General features: G+C 35.7%; 1 protein-coding gene across 1 annotated transcript; it reads right to left on the bottom strand.

The window, feature by feature from the left end:
* Positions 1–4852: 4852 nt before the first annotated feature.
* Positions 4853–12813, bottom strand: LOC125241830. The gene is made up of 2 exons (XM_048150474.1): positions 12526–12813; positions 4853–5327 (listed from the first exon to the last, which is right to left on the bottom strand). Exons 1-2 carry the CDS (start codon positions 12542–12544, stop codon positions 4900–4902), a joined length of 447 nt encoding a protein of 148 aa, XP_048006431.1. The 5' UTR covers positions 12545–12813; the 3' UTR covers positions 4853–4899.
* Positions 12814–16294: the final 3481 nt, after the last annotated feature.

The following is a 16294-nucleotide window of genomic DNA, read 5'->3' as shown; positions in this document are numbered from 1 at the left end:
GACCGCTTTGAGTCGTTGACCAATGCCCAGTCATGTGCATGTAAGCAGGTGACCGGGGATTTGTCAACCAGCACACTCTACCCAAGCCTGTATGACAGTTTACAACAACAGCATATAAGTGGTAGTAGCTCTTTCGACACTTCTCTAAAATGTATACCTAAGCCTAATGTTATTATGTACTGTGATGAAATTGGAAGCGATATGAGCTCATTTCTAAACTTTTACTTAAAGGGACTTAGTACAATCAACCATTGTTTGCCTCATAGTAGTTTTGAAAATATTTTAAAACAAATTTTAAATGACAGTGATATTCATTCTCAGACGACACTGCTTATCTTTATGGGAAATAGGGGCAATGTGAACAAAAATAATTTGGTCAAATACTTTGAACAGTTAAACTCAATGGCAGTGCATAAAATTATTTTTTTCACATTCCCCTACTGTTCCCAAATGTCAGAGGCAGAAAATAACACTAGACATAAGTTAAATATAGCTTTATATAATCTTTGTACATATAGTAGTAAGGTTAGCATAATTGACACTAACAAATTTGTTAGTAAATACCATATGCCTATGGTATTTTTGACTAAAGGTAATTGTTACCTTTCAAATTATTACAAAAGACAAATAGCATTATCGCTATCCTATTTACTTGACATTTCTGCCAAAAATTTGGCAGACAATTCTGCTCCTATTGAGCAGCAAAGTATGAACTTGGAATTGGTTCCAGTCATAACCAATGATTTAAACTAGCTTTTAAGACAAAAGATTCTGTCTCTGGCAATCTAGACTTAAGTAAATATAAGGAAAAAAACTGTAAGCAAGGGAAGTATATCCACCTGGTGCATCAAAATATTCAATGTATTAGAGGTAAAGATTTACAAATTGAACTTTTTATGAAGGATTTTTATATAGATATTTTATGTATTACTGAACACTGGTTAAAAAATAATGAATTAATGCCTCAATTTATTAATCACCAGGTAGGAAGTTCGTTCACCAGGCATAGTTCCATACATGGTGGGTCGTTAATTATAATAAATAATCAGTTAAAATTTAAGGAACGCAAGGATATTGTGTCCATGTCTGTTGAACGGACTATAGAACTAAGTGCAGTAGAATTGGAGCAATTTATTGTTGTGTGCGTGTATAGGCCGCCATTAAGTAATTTTGAATTATTTGAAAGCATAATGGAATCTGTGCTACTGAAAATATCGCCTTCCAGCAAGAAATTACTTATTTGCGGCGACTTTAATGTAAATATTTTAGAAAATTCGACATTAAGTTGTAGGCTGTTGAATTTTTCAAATCATGTAATCTGAACCACATTTTTATGGAGCCTACTAGAGTGACTGCTACTAGTGCAACCTGTATAGATAATATTTTCACAGATATTTTTCCTATTACAAAAAATGTAATCAGCAATTTAGAGTCCGACCATTTAGGTCAATTAATGGTATTTGAAGCTGCTAGGAAAAATACCTTGAAAAAACAGTTAACTTTTGTACCAGTAACCTCGGACCGCGTGGAAAGAATGAAACAGAGTTTAGTTCAGGCGCTACCCGTTCTGTCTCCAAACATGAGTCCTAATGATATGTATAATTCATTCTTTCACACATATATGGAAAATTATAATACGATATTTACAACAAAAACGGTCACGGTTAGTGATGCATCAGTTTTTAGTGAGTGGGCAACTGCAGAGTTACATCAACGAAGACGTGCATTGTATGCCTTGTATGAGGAACGGCGGTTTAATACGAGTGATGAATTTAAAGAACATGTCAAACAATTTTCGAAACAGTTTAAATTAGATTGTCATACCGCTAAACGTAATTATTTAAGCAAGAAAATTAAAAGTAGTTCCGATATAATTAAAGCAACGTGGAAAGTAATTAACGTGGAGACTGGTCGATCAAAGCAAAGAACAAATGAACTGAAATTAAAAATTGATGGCAAAATTGTAGATTCCAATTTAGAAGTAGCAACAGAATTTGAAAAGTTCTTCACTGATATACCAGTTTCCACAACTAGGCACTTAAATTCATCACCTGCATCTGCCGTTACATTGTTAGAAGATAATGTCACAGAATGTAGTAGAGACCTTGTATTTGAACATGTTAGTACCTCAGATATAATTAAGGCATTTCAATCAATTAATGTTAAAAAAACTTGTGACCTTTGGGGAGTCTCTGTCCATGGTGTTAAATCTTTAATAGAAATTGTAGCGCCTGACTTGGTAGTTATCTTTAATAACAGTGTTGATTGTGGTGAGTTTCCTGATCTTATGAAACACAGTAAAGTCATTCCATTATTTAAATCTGGTAGCACATCCGACCCCACTAATTTTAGACCGATATCAGTGTTACCGACATTCAGCAAAATTTTTGAAAAGTTAGTGTTATTTCAGCTATTGCAACATTTTAACATCAATAATCTAATGCACAATAAACAATTTGGTTTTACACGGGGTCGCTCAACAACCGACGCTGGTGTTGAGCTAATCAAACAGATTTTCGATGCCTGGGAGGGGTCACAGGATGCCTTGGGTATCTTCTGTGATTTATCTAAGGCTTTCGATTGCGTCTGTCATGAAACACTGATCAGGAAATTGCACTACTATGGAGTGAGAGGATCGGCACTGAATTTAGTCAAATCTTACTTACACGATAGAATACAAAGGGTCGACGTGAATGGACAGCGCTCACCGGGGTCACTAGTCTCTATGGGTGTACCGCAGGGATCAATATTGGGGCCTTTCCTGTTCCTTATCTACATTAATGACCTGCCATATCTTGTAAAGACCCACCATGATATAGTATTGTTTGCAGATGATACTTCCCTTATTTTCAAAGTCAAACGTCAGCAACAAACTTGTGAAAATGTAAACAATGCTATTTCCGAAGTAGTTAATTGGTTTAGTGTTAATAACTTATTGTTAAATGAGAAAAAGACTAAATGTATTAAGTTTGTAACGAGTAATGCTAAAAATGAACAAGCAAGTGTCGTTGTGAAGGATGAGGAATTGGAACTGGTAGATAGTACAGTTTTTCTTGGCATAACTTTAGATTCTAAACTTCAGTGGGGTCCCCATATTGCTACCCTCTCGAATAGACTGAGCTCTGCAGCATTTGCAGTGAGCAAGATCCGTCAGTTAACAGACGTGGAAACAGCTCGATTAGTTTATTTTAGTTACTTTCACAGCATTATGTCATATGGTATTTTACTATGGGGCAGTGCTTCAGAGATAAATACCATATTTGTTCTGCAGAAGAGGGCTATTCGAGCAATATACAAAATGAACCATAGAGACTCACTTAGAGATAAGTTTAAGGACATTAATATAATGACAGTGCATTGTCAATATATTTATGAGAATATTATGTATGTACATAAAAACATTTGTAAATTTAAGAAAAACTGTGATGTACATAATATAAACACTAGAAATAAGCATAAGCTTGCAGTGCCCTTCACTCGGCTCCATAAAATTAAAAAATCATTCATGGGTAATTGTGTAAGATTTTATAACAAACTTCCTAATGCCATCACTGAACTGTCTTTTAATCGATTTAAACATTATGTAAAGCGTATACTGATCTCTAAAGCCTACTATAGCACACAAGACTACATGAATGATGAAACACTGTGGGATACAAGTATTGCTGAAAACCATTAATTATATAGCTTATTAATGATGATATTGATAATTCAATGTATTTTTACACAATTTTTTGACATTTAGAATTTATTCTAGAAGTTTTTATACTAGTATTTTTTTATACAATTTAGATTGATATCATTTTATTAAATCAATGTAGTTTTAAAACAATATTGTTTATTGCACCAATAAATTGCTCTGATATTTAGAATAAGATGAATATTGTACACTGTTGACAATTTAAAAGTGCTTATTGTAAGCCTATTTGAATAAAGAATATTTTGATTGATTGATTGATTGATTGAATTTTAACTTGCATGAATTTCCATCCATTGATGATGAAGATGATGACTCGTAGAAAAATATTGTATACAATAGTGATATAATTAAGCTTTTCACTCTCGTACCGTACTATTAGTCCACTCAGCAAGCTTCGTGGTACTCGACTGAAAAGCTTTGTATTATATCACGATTGTATAAATTTACTATTTTAACCGACTTCAAAAAAAGGAGGAGGTTCTCAATTCAACTGAATGTTTTTTTTTTTAAGAATTTTTTACTAAAATTAAGGAAAAAAAATATTTAAAAATATATTTTTGTGATCTACAGGCGTATACCTCGAAATGGTTTTCAATTTAGGGACATTGAAAATTTTGAAACGTTGTCAATTGTTGGTTTTGGAAATTCGAACTATGTGTAATTTCCACAATGTTGTTATTTCGAGGACAAATTATCTCGATTTATCTTGTTTCACCAGTAAACCCTCGAAATATGGATACCTGATATGCACAACTGAGGGTCCACCTTTAACCGAATGTAACTTTTGAGTGCCTACTTTTACAAATTATTGGTTGAATTTACAATCGTTTGAGAACTTTTACTAAAGACTGACACATTCAAAAGCTCGAAATTCTAACGTGGACTCAATAGGAACGCACATAAAATAACGAATTCAAAATGTCCACAATGTTGAAATGACATACCTAATAAGTATAATAACAAAATGACTATAGATTGTCCACAATATTTTTTTTCTGTTTACTCTTAACTTTAAAGCCTTATTCTGTGCAGTTTGGCCTTCGGCCATTCGGGGATACCTAACATACCTCTACGGGTCTTGAAACTGTGACATACATAACGTATATATTTGTAATGACACGAATGCAGGAAAGACAAATAAAACTGCAAACATATAAAAAAAATCACCAAATTTATTTAAAAACTAAGGGACAATTTAGTTACACCACGGCTATGTTACAGACTATTACCTTCAGGCACTCGGCGCACAAGATGCACGGGCTCCACACTACGATAGCCACGAAGAACAGCAGAAGGTCCGACACTTGTCTCCAAACATTCAACACTTGCAAACAGTACGGGTAGCATACAGGACACATGTAATACACCCACAAACATGGTTTGGTTCTCAGCGACATCAAATAGAAATCGCATGAATATTGGCCTTTTTGCTCCTCAGCCATTTTCTTATTACGATAGTATCTCTCTCTAATTCTTCTGGTAAGCCTCCTATAACCACGTCTTGTAACAGCGAATGTTTTCTTTGCCTTATCTCCAAGCTCCGATGTGCCCTCATCCCTCCCTTTCCCTTTTCGATCTTTCCCTTTTCCTTCTTTTTCGTCCCTATCTTTCTGTTTCCTTTTTTTTACTAAAAATAAAAAATATAGCTGTATTACGAAGTTGTACCTCATAGTGCATTTATCTTTATGGGCTTTTCATCGTAGAAACGTCCCTTAAGCTTTATGTGCAGTAAAGATCATTGTAACACTATTTCAGTTGTTAATGGCCTTATTTAACATGAAGCATAAGAAACCTTCTGTAATACAAAACGACATTTAACTTGATATTTTCTCGGAAACGTTACGACCTTACGAGTATTGAGTGAAGGTGCGGCATAGTGATTCAATACTCTTTGGCCGGCAACAGACAGTCAATTTTCATAATCATAAAAAATCATATTTTTATAAAATAAGATTGACTGCGTTGCCACACACATTCTTAAAATTCAAATTATTCGCAATCTGTCAGATCAATCTGAAAAAAATTATAATCTTAAAAAATAAGACTGTGTGTGGACAGTTGCGAAATTGTATGGGAATCCGTGCACTCAATCTGATTTCATAAGATTATGATTTTTTAAGATTATGAAATAAGACTGTCTGTTGCCGGCCTTTGGGTGCGACCACACTGCTGCTTAAAAACGGTGACGGTACGGAATCGCAGTGACGCATCGTATCCGTACCGTTTTTACCGCATGCTAACGATAACGAATTCAAAATGTCCACAATGTAATAAGTATAATAACAAAATGACTATAGATTGTCCACAATTTTTTTTTTCTGTTTAATCTCAACATTAAAGCCTATTACTTATTCTGTGCGGAAACGCAGTGACTTTCGTATGGGACACGTCGTGCTCGTGCGCGTACCGTCGCCGTTTTTGAGCAGCGGTGTGGGGAGCATGCGGTAAATAGGTACGGTACAGATACGATGCGTTACTGCGATTCCGTACTTCGCCGTTTTTTAACCCCCGACGCAAAAACGACGGGGTGTTATAAGTTTGACGTGTCTGTCTGTGTGTATGTCTGTCTGTCTGTCTGTCTGTCTGTCTGTCTGTCTGTCTGTCTGTCTGTCTGTCTGTCTGTCTGTCTGTTTGTCTGTCTGTCTGTGTCTGTCTGTGTGTGTGTCCGTCTGTGGCATCGTAGCTCTCTAACGGATGAACCGATTTTGATTTAGTTTTTTTTGTCTGAAAGCTGAGTTAGTCGGGAGTGTTCTTCGGGGATGTTTCATGAAAATCGGTCCACTATGTCGCGTTCGGGGGTTTTTTCAAAATTTTAATTTTGTTATTAAGAGCGGTGTGGTCGCACCTTAACTCAGTACACTGAAATGAAATAGTATAACATTCGTAAATTTCCGTTTAACCACAATTTTAAACATCTGTTAAAACTTCACTGGAGCATAGTTGTGTCGCTTAACTTCAAAAGTAGGTAAATCCATTCTGCTACAAGGTTGATTATCTTTCAGATCATATTATATTTTTTATATATTCAACCTTAAAGCAGAATGGATTTACCCTGCACGGGAAGCATGGTCGCGCGATAGACGATAAAATATCAGGCCGTCCCTATCGCATTATTAGTAAGTGCGATAGGGACGGCCAGATGTTTTTATCATTTATCACGCGACCATGCTTCCCGTGCAGGTTTGAAGTTAAGTGACACAGTTGGTTTCACGATTATCAATTTCTGATATAGGTACCTAAGTACTTATGGAAAATAGGAAATTGTGTTTTATATTTATCTTCTAACACGGTGCCTCTATCGTACGGAACTCAAATAAAAAAAATTGTACGCCAATTCATAGTAATATTTAACTTTTTTTAAATAGTGGAGAAAACGATGGTCAATCTACGAGGATAGATGTGGAGGTGGGCCAATGATAAATGCATTAAAAAAAACCAGCCAAGTGCGAGTCGTACTCGCGTTGCAAGTTTTCCGTACATCACAAGAAGGGCTTAAGCGCCTCCACTTCTGAAGGCGCTTTATAAGAATAAATTTTAATTTTCAAGTTAACCGGTTCAGTAGTTTCGGAGAACATTGGTTGTGACCCTGTGACTGACAGACAGAGAGACGCACGAGTGATCCTATAAGGATTCCCTTTTTCCTTTTTGAGGTACGGAACCCTAAAAATTCAATGTGTTTTGATATAAAAAGTATATTTAGAAAGTATGTCAAATAATAGTACATTACTACAGAGGCCGGGACAAAGGGGGTTGCCGGCCGAAGACATATAGAAGACGGATAGGTCTGAGGCGGGCAACCCCATTTCCCGTCGAGGTATGTATAGTGCTTTTCTCAAACATGGTATGAAATAAATAAAGTCTACTGAAAATAGTAACTTTGGATGGCTGTATCTCCTAAACGGTGCGTCGTAGCGCAAAAATAATCGAATTTTCGTTCCCCTTTGATATCCCGTATAAGCTTATAAAAAAACAAAAAGTTAAAAAAAAAACGAAAAAAATTTTTTTTGTATGAAAACGCACCCAAAATCAAATATTGTCTAGGGCCCGTACCAGTTGCAGTCGGCACGTCTATAAAGCCCCTCATAGTTTTTTTTTAATTGGCTAAATACCTGGATGTTATGTCACAATCATCTGTGTTTGGAAATTAAAAACCGGCCAAGAGCGTGTCGGGCCACGCTCAGTGTAGGGTTCCGTAGTTTTCCGTATTTTTCTCAAAAACTACTGAACCTATCAAGTTCAAAACAATTTTCCTAGAAAGTCTTTATAAAGTTCTACTTTTGTGATTTTTTTCATATTTTTTAAACATACGGTTCAAAAGTTAGAGGGGGGGGGACGCACTTTTTTTTCCTTTAGGAGCGATTATTTCCGAAAATACTAATATTATCAAAAAACCATCTTAGTAAACCCTTATTCATTTTTAAATACCTATCCAACAATATATCACACGTTGGGGTTGGAATGAAAAAAAATATCAGCCCCCACTTTACATGTAGGGGGTACCCTAATAAAACATTTTTTTCCATTTTTTATTTTTGCACTTTGTCGGCGTGATTGAAATACATATTGGTACCAAATTTCAGCTTTCTAGTGCTAACGGTTACTGAGATTATCCGCGGACGGACGGACGGACGGACGGACGGACGGACGGACGGACGGACGGACAGACAGACATGGCGAAACTATAAGGGTTCCTAGTTGACTACGGAACCCTAAAAAGAGGACTTTGCCGGCCTTGGCCTGCAAGGTTTGTATGAAATTCCATTATCTATCAATCGTCCTAGCCGCACCTGCAACGTCATACTTCACTGCCAATTATAAGGCACATAACATCAATATTGCATACCATGTTTGAGAAAATAAATTTTACGTTTTAAAAATTAAATCATCAAGATGTTGTCCATGGCGGTTGCGGCACTCTTCCAGCCTTGCTTGTAAATTTTGAAAGACATGTGTCGGAATTGTTGGCGAATGTTCTCATTTAATAATGCTGTGGTAGCCGGATTATTTGAGTACACCTTCCTTTTCAAATACCTAACACCACAAAAAAAGTCTGTTGGAGTTAAGTCTAAGTAGTAATGTGCTTTTTTTCTGATTCATCTAGCGGTGACAGATTTAATCATCGTTTTCTCGTAAGTAGGTGTATGTAGTACCTACTTTTTAAAATTTTTCGTAGGTAGATTATTTTTGACAGGAGTTTGAATTACGTATGATACCATCTACCATGTGAAAAATGACCAAGTAAAAATATAAAGTAAGCTTTTTAAATTAAGTACTTAAACGTTGTTACGCTTTCAACTCGAATTATTGTAACTGGGGTCAATCGTTTATTACTGGCCACATTGCAATAGCTGGATACCTTTACTAAAAAACCTACGTTTAGTAATTACACAATTCAAGAAAATATTCAGTAGTACATAAGAGTTATTTGGCTTACTTGAATTGTGTAAAGAAATAAATAGATATCTTATCCAGCCAGTAGGTAGTTACATGATGTCCAGCTATGAGAAGGTAACCAGTACTAGACAATTTACCCAATTATTATTTGACATATGTACCTACTCGTAATATGACGGTATTATTTGATATAAGTACCTACTCTTAATAGAGTCGTATGCAGGTAAGGTCAATACGGGTAAGTGTTGCGACGGGATAAATGTAACTTAACCTTCTTGTTACGTTAACTAATTGATAATTCAATACTGATATGATCTGCCGTCATGACTTAATAAAAAAAAGTTTATTCTAATTTGGTAACTTCAAGTAACATTTTCAAGCAATTCAGAAACTATCGTAATTTTGAAAACTGTATAATATTTTGATTAGGTTTTACGTCAAGTTTAAATTTTAAAAGGATTTTCGTTTCGAGGTACAAAAAAAGGAAATTATTAAATTTTGTTCCTTGTGGGTTGATAAATACTAACCCCCTTATTCATAAACGTAGTCTAAAGTTATCAAGCCGATAAAGTTCGTTTGTCCTTTTCTATTACACCAAACCGTAGGAAAGGGACGAACTAACTATATCGGCTTGATAACTTTAGAGTACGTTTATGACTTCGGCTAATTAATAGCACTATCACGTCAGACATTCACAAAAAAATGTAGTTTCTAAAGCTTTCTTGTAGAAAGGGAGCCCTTCAATATAGATGTAACTACAGAATACATTTGGTTTTTTTTTGTCCTTGTTTTGTTCTAAGCCCTAATGCATAAATGTATTTTTACTAAAAAAGGTTTTCCGCCCTGGCTACGAAGATATATGCTGCATAAGTATCATAAATTATCATAACTAGGTAGATAGATACTACAACGACGACCGGTTTGGCCTAGTCGGTAGTGACCCTGCCTGCTGCGCCGCGGTCCCGGGTTCGAATCCCGGTAAGGGCATTTATTTGTGTGATGAGCACAGATATTTGTTCCTGAGTCATGGATGTTTTCTATGTATTTAAGTATTTGAAGGCATGTTTACAAAAACAACATAACTAACATTTTTTGCGGATTTGAGTTTTTGGTATCATAGCATTCGTCTAAGCAGGATCTATACGTAGAGCAAAAGATAGTGTCCAAAAATGACTCCAATTGTCCACACTCAGTCCCCAAAAATATACCCATTTTACAAAAACTACATATCTACATTGTTTTTTACAAAAGGAACATAACTGAATATCGTTCACGTAAAAAACTTAATTTTCAATAAAATATATACAAACTCTTTTTAGTTTACGTAACGTTTTAGGTTATGTAACAGGCAAATAAGTGTACGATTGTAAAAAAACTGGCCAAGAGCGTGTCGGGCCACGCTCAGTGTAGGGTTCCGTAGTTTTCTATATTTTTCTCAAAAACTACTGAACCTATCAAGTTCAAAACAATTTTCCTAGAAAGTCTTTATAAAGTTCTACTTTTGTGATTTTTTTCATATTTTTTAAACATATGGTTCAAAAGCTGGAGGGGGGGATGCACTTTTTTTTCCTTTAGAAGCGATTATTTCCGAAAATATTGATATTATCAAAAAACGATCTTAGTAAACCCTTATTCATTTTTAAATACCTATCCAACAATATATCACACGTTGGGGTTGGAATGAAAAAAAATATCAGCCCCCACTTTACATGTAGGGGGGGTTACCCTAATAAAACATTTTTTTCCACTTTTTATTTTTTCACTTTGTCGGCGTGATTGATATACATATTGGTATCAAATTTCAGCTTTCTAGTACTAACGGTTACTGAGATTATCCGCGGACGGACGGACGGACGGACAGACAGACATGGCGAAACTATAAGGGTTCCTAGTTGACTACGGAACCCTAAAAATGGAAACAAAACTATCGCGTTTGATGTACGTAACCTATCCAGAAGTTTCTTTCACATCTTAAAAATGAGTGGAAATAACATTTCAAAAAGAAGACATGTTCTCCAGAAGTGCCCGATGACTGGAATACTATAATGGCAAATGCTCGCGAACGCCCATCACGATTTATGATTAAAAAAATCACCCATGAATCATTCCATAATATAAAACATGCAGTATCAGGTTACTTTTTACGCAATAGTAAGCCTGCTATGAAATTAAAACAGGTGAGAATGATAAAAATAGAAAAAGACACGAAATATGTGTTGGTCCGCTATTCATTTACGGGACCTTGGGTTACTATTGATATAAGAAATAGGAAGAAAATGACCAAGAACATCAATTTAAAACGTGCTTATGAGTCTTCACTTCCCCTTAATCCTCACAAAGTAGGCGACTTGAGAAAATTGATGCAGTTTTTGGTCAAACCATCGAGCCATCAATTCTACCAATCAATTTTGTATAATACGTGTCAAGAATCGTCGTCTCTGGAGGTAGATAACTATGACAACAGCAGCGGATGTGAAGATTAAAGTAGATCCACTAGTTTAGTAAGATAAATGATAGAATACAAAACATAATTTCTATAGAAACTTGTTTTATTTTCTAACAAAAAGAACATAACTAACAAAATTTTACAAAAACACCATAACTGACGAACTTATTTTTCATATTTTTTCCAAAAATAATTGTCTTTGAGATGTGTAATCGTGTGTTTCGGAACTAATGGCCACTTACTTAAATAACGTATACAACGTTTATGTCCAATAGCTAATATACAAGAAGACATTTAGTTTTTTTCGTTTCCTGTAAATTCATGTCTAGTGTAGTTATGTTGTTTTTGTAAACATGCCTTCATTTGTATACGAGTATTATATATAGCGTTGTCTGAGTACCCATAACACAAGCTTTCTTGAGCTTACTGTGGGACTCAGTCAATCTGTGTAACAATGTCCTATAATATTTATTATTATTTATTTATTTATTTAAGTACATTAGATCTTATAGGTACAAAATATGGAATTATCCTCGTTTAGTACCTATCGAGATTATGACATCATAAAATTTTAAATGTCTGCCTAGCGTTCATTTACAATGAAGTTACACTTTTAAGTACTCCATTTAAGTGTGACTAACGCTATTTTAATTTAGGACATAAAATACCATCTCTTACTTACGAGTATCAAATAACATAAAAAAAGATGGTTTCTAGCTAAAGTTAAATATTAACTGTATGGTGCTTTAGGTAACACACGTCTCGAAATACAACTTTATGATCTTGATTTGTCTGTTTCTATGTAGGGAACAAATAAAATTATTTTATGAGATATTTTTTGATTTGTTTCAGTTTATTATCTGTTTCAAGTTAACTTTTTTAAAAGTATGATGCACTTACTCATATTGACCTTACTCTAAATAAACTGTATAAATAGGTACTTGTATGCAAGGCACGTTTTAATGCAGCGGATTAAAAAGCTTACCTTCATCGGGCAACAACATTTGTCTATCGTCATCTTCTTCTTGGCTCTTAAATATTGAAGTAATAAAACTCGAACGCCTTGTACCTTGTAGTTTTTCACGCTGTCTTTGTTCCTTCTTCTTCTTTATCTGTTTTAAACGTTGCTCTTTCTTCTTTTTCTTTTCCTTAGCCTTTTTTTCCTTAGCTTTTTTGGCTTTCCACTTATCACAATACTTTTTGATACAAGCGAAGAGGTCCTTTTTTTCTTCACATGTGCCCGGTTCACACTCATAAGGTTTTAAATGGTGGTATTTTGTACCCACCCTTTTTTCTTGAGTGCATACTATACACTTGTCGTTGTAAAGTAACTGGCCAAACATCCGCTTGAGAAAAGAACAATCAGGATTAACATCTGCTTCTTCAACACTAAATTTATCAGTCTCCATGAAAGGACTGCAGGTGCAACTCCCCACACTTCTTGTTTGCTCTTCTTCCTTATTGCAAATGTATTTATCATAACATTTTTTGAGAAATCCGAACGGTGAAAAAGTTGTTGAGCCTCTATAAGGGTCGGTTCCGACTCGATCCATAATTCGTTGCCTGGTTCGTTGAAGCGTGTTTGCTTGACAGCATGGATGTTCACATATCGGGACTTGTTGCGTGTCCGCCACACTGGTACGATCACTATTAGCACACTCACAGTAGCCACGTGAAAAATTGTCTGTTTCATAAGGACTCTCTGACTGGGGACCGCTCCTACCCAATGAAAAAGATTGTTGCAAGGAAGTGGATCCCCTATCAAAATTGACTTTAGTATTGTAGAGAGCTTGACGACGGCCTACTAATCTAGCAGATGGAGGTGCAGTCAACGGGCGCGCTTCGTCTGAATGCATACTTCGTGGGGTTTGCGGTGGGGACCCGCCGATATTGACGTTGAAAGTTACATGCGACCTAATGCCTTTCATCTTACCGTAAGGTCGCTCACATGCGCAAACATACACAGCATGCGTTTTCGCATATGGCTTCAGAAGATGTATTTCTCGGTCGTTTGAGGTCTGCGCCGAGGGAGTTGATGCTGATCGATCAGTTACCATTGAACTCGACCAGCCCCTGATTTTAAAATTCACGCTGTTAGAGTTTGAGTTTAGTTGAATATTCATTTTTAATTGTAGTGACGGTTTTGAGTTCATTTTTAATCGCAGTGACGGTTTTGAGTTCATTTTTAATTTTAGCGACGGGTTTGAGTCAGCGTCTTTTATAAGTTGTCTTTCTCTGAGTGTATCTCTCTTGTTAGATTTTTGTTTCATACATGCTTTACTAAACAAAAATGTGTCTGAAATAGAGCTAAAGCTCTTCCAAGTATTTAAGCTGCGCGTTGAGTAATATTTCTTCGGTAATAGAGCAATTGACGTTTTTCCAGCTTTTTCATGGCTTGATATTTTTTTTAGAAGGTACTGCAAACACTTGGCGGTGTCTATATTAGATGCTTCTATTTGTCTTTTCATTCGTGTTTCTTTGGATTTAGTAGATACGTATTTGTCCTTTTTGGAAGATGGTGGTGAACTATGTCTTATAGGGGAACATTGTATTGGTTCTCGTTTTAAATTAGTATCTTTGACCTCTGAGTGCAGACATTTTAAATCGAATGTTTGTCGTGGTTTCGCTTCATTGGTTTTTGTTATACGTTCAGCGGCGCGCGAGCGGCTCGAAGCGGCTCTGAGTCGGCGGGGCAGCTGCCGCCGAGCGTCCGACTGCAGCAACGCGGCGAAGGCGCGCTTGTCAGCCTGCTCTTCATTCTTACATGTCTCAATATTCTCATTATAAATGCAAGGATTGCAAAGTTTTATCTTTCCAAGTCTTACATTCTCCATAAAATTGCAAAGTTCTATCAAAGTACTGGTTTCCTCAAGAAACTTTTTTGTTGTATTTTCATGTTTACAATACCTTCCAGTGCTTAAATTTCCTGACATTGTTATTACTGTAAATGAAAAAGATTTATTTTTCTCTTATAAAATAAACAAATCTGTTAGAAATAAAACTATACATCTACAAATCTTAAAATTTTGTGGACATAGGTACTAGAACGCAATATAAGTAGATAGACTGCGAAGACATGAATGATACTAAAAGTGCCTAATAAATTAATCCACATTATTTTATTATTTATTTACCTAACTAATTGCTTTACCTATACATAGGCTAAATTGCCAGTAACTGACCAGCGGCCAAGAACTGGCCTGCACCCTATGCCTAAATTGAATTATCTTCAATTCTTCACCCATAGAGTTTATTTTTCTCTCTGCACCCACATAAGTGAATTTCCCTTTTGCCCTATGGTTGACTGGTAGAGAAATGAGAATGCCTTAAGAAGGCACTAAGTCCGCTTAATTTGTACTTTTTAAAAATTGTGCAATAAAGTTTAAATAAATAAACTATTTATTACTATCCATGTCGTCACTACTTTTAAAAAATCTCGTATCTCACGCTGTTTCTCAAAGTTAAAACGCAGTAAGTCTATATGCATTCCATACATACTTCAATTCATTGACATTTTGCATTTTCTTTTCATTGACAGACGAAGATACAAGTTTTTTTTAAAGTAGTGACGATATCTGTTTACCAATAATACAGAGTTTATTACTATTAGTGTAGGCAGCCATGCGATTGCAGTTATTGGAAGGGGGTAGTTACTGGCACTTTAATACCCTTTTGGGTACCTACTCACAATAATTTCAATAATACCAACAAATACCAATATATCAAATACACTATTTTAAAAGACTGTAAACAATTCGCAAGTTGGCTAGGCAGGTTAATCACAAGGCGTAGCTTAATATCCCCAACTAAAAGGAAATTCTTATTCAACACTTGTCATATAAGTATATTTACCTTCATTTCACGTGATCCGATATGAAGACTACTAAGATCCTACGAAAAATAAAAATAATGTGTTAGGAAGGTGGTTTTTTCCAAAATAAATACCGAAAATCTAATTTCGGCAGATCTGGACGTGTTTGGGCTCATTCTTCTCAGAATCACGAGCTGATTCGATCCCGACGATAAAAAAATGTGTCACAAATTTTCCATACAAAATTCGAGTTTCCAATACGTGACGCTCGTAGTAAGTTCATACTAAAATCGTGACGTAAAGGAAAAAAACTGAGGACACATTTTTTATCGTCAGGATCGAATCAGCTCGTAATTCTGAGAAGAATGAGCCCAGACACAGACACGTCCAGATCTGGTGAAATTCGATATTCGGGATTTATTTTGGAAAAAGCCCAATTTATTTCTAGTAAGTTAATCCCGAAGTATGTACAAAAAATATTGAAAATTACATCAAATCAAATAATGTGATATTAAAGCAATCAACTTCCGCGGAGGCCTGTACAACGTGTCAATCGGCTACTCTCCACAGCGAACGAAACGCAATTAATTTTCACATTGGCCAGACTGGCCAGAGTTACTTTGTATGTTGGTAATTATCTTATGGCAGTAAATGTGTTAAACCATAATATAGGTATGTACCTATCTATATGTGCCTCATAGAAGTAGGCAGAATAAGCGAAATTAAGAGAAATGATAGGTCTGTGTTGTACTAGTAAAGCCGGGGTTACATTAGAGCCACGCCGCGTGTCGCAACGCGTGGGATTGTATTCGGCTATACGGCCGCTCGGCGACACGCGGGACTGAGCTAATGTAACCCAGTTCATACTAAATGTATGTAACCGATTGCGTTGCGACTACTGATGTGCCGACGGAAAGTTTCCAAAATCCTGAAACTTTCACAT

Source organism: Leguminivora glycinivorella, chromosome Z, assembly GCF_023078275.1.
Source record: "Leguminivora glycinivorella isolate SPB_JAAS2020 chromosome Z, LegGlyc_1.1, whole genome shotgun sequence".
Lineage (NCBI taxonomy): Eukaryota > Metazoa > Arthropoda > Insecta > Lepidoptera > Tortricidae > Leguminivora > Leguminivora glycinivorella.
Note: the sequence above shows the minus strand (reverse complement) of the source record. Positions and strands in the feature narration are given on the sequence as shown.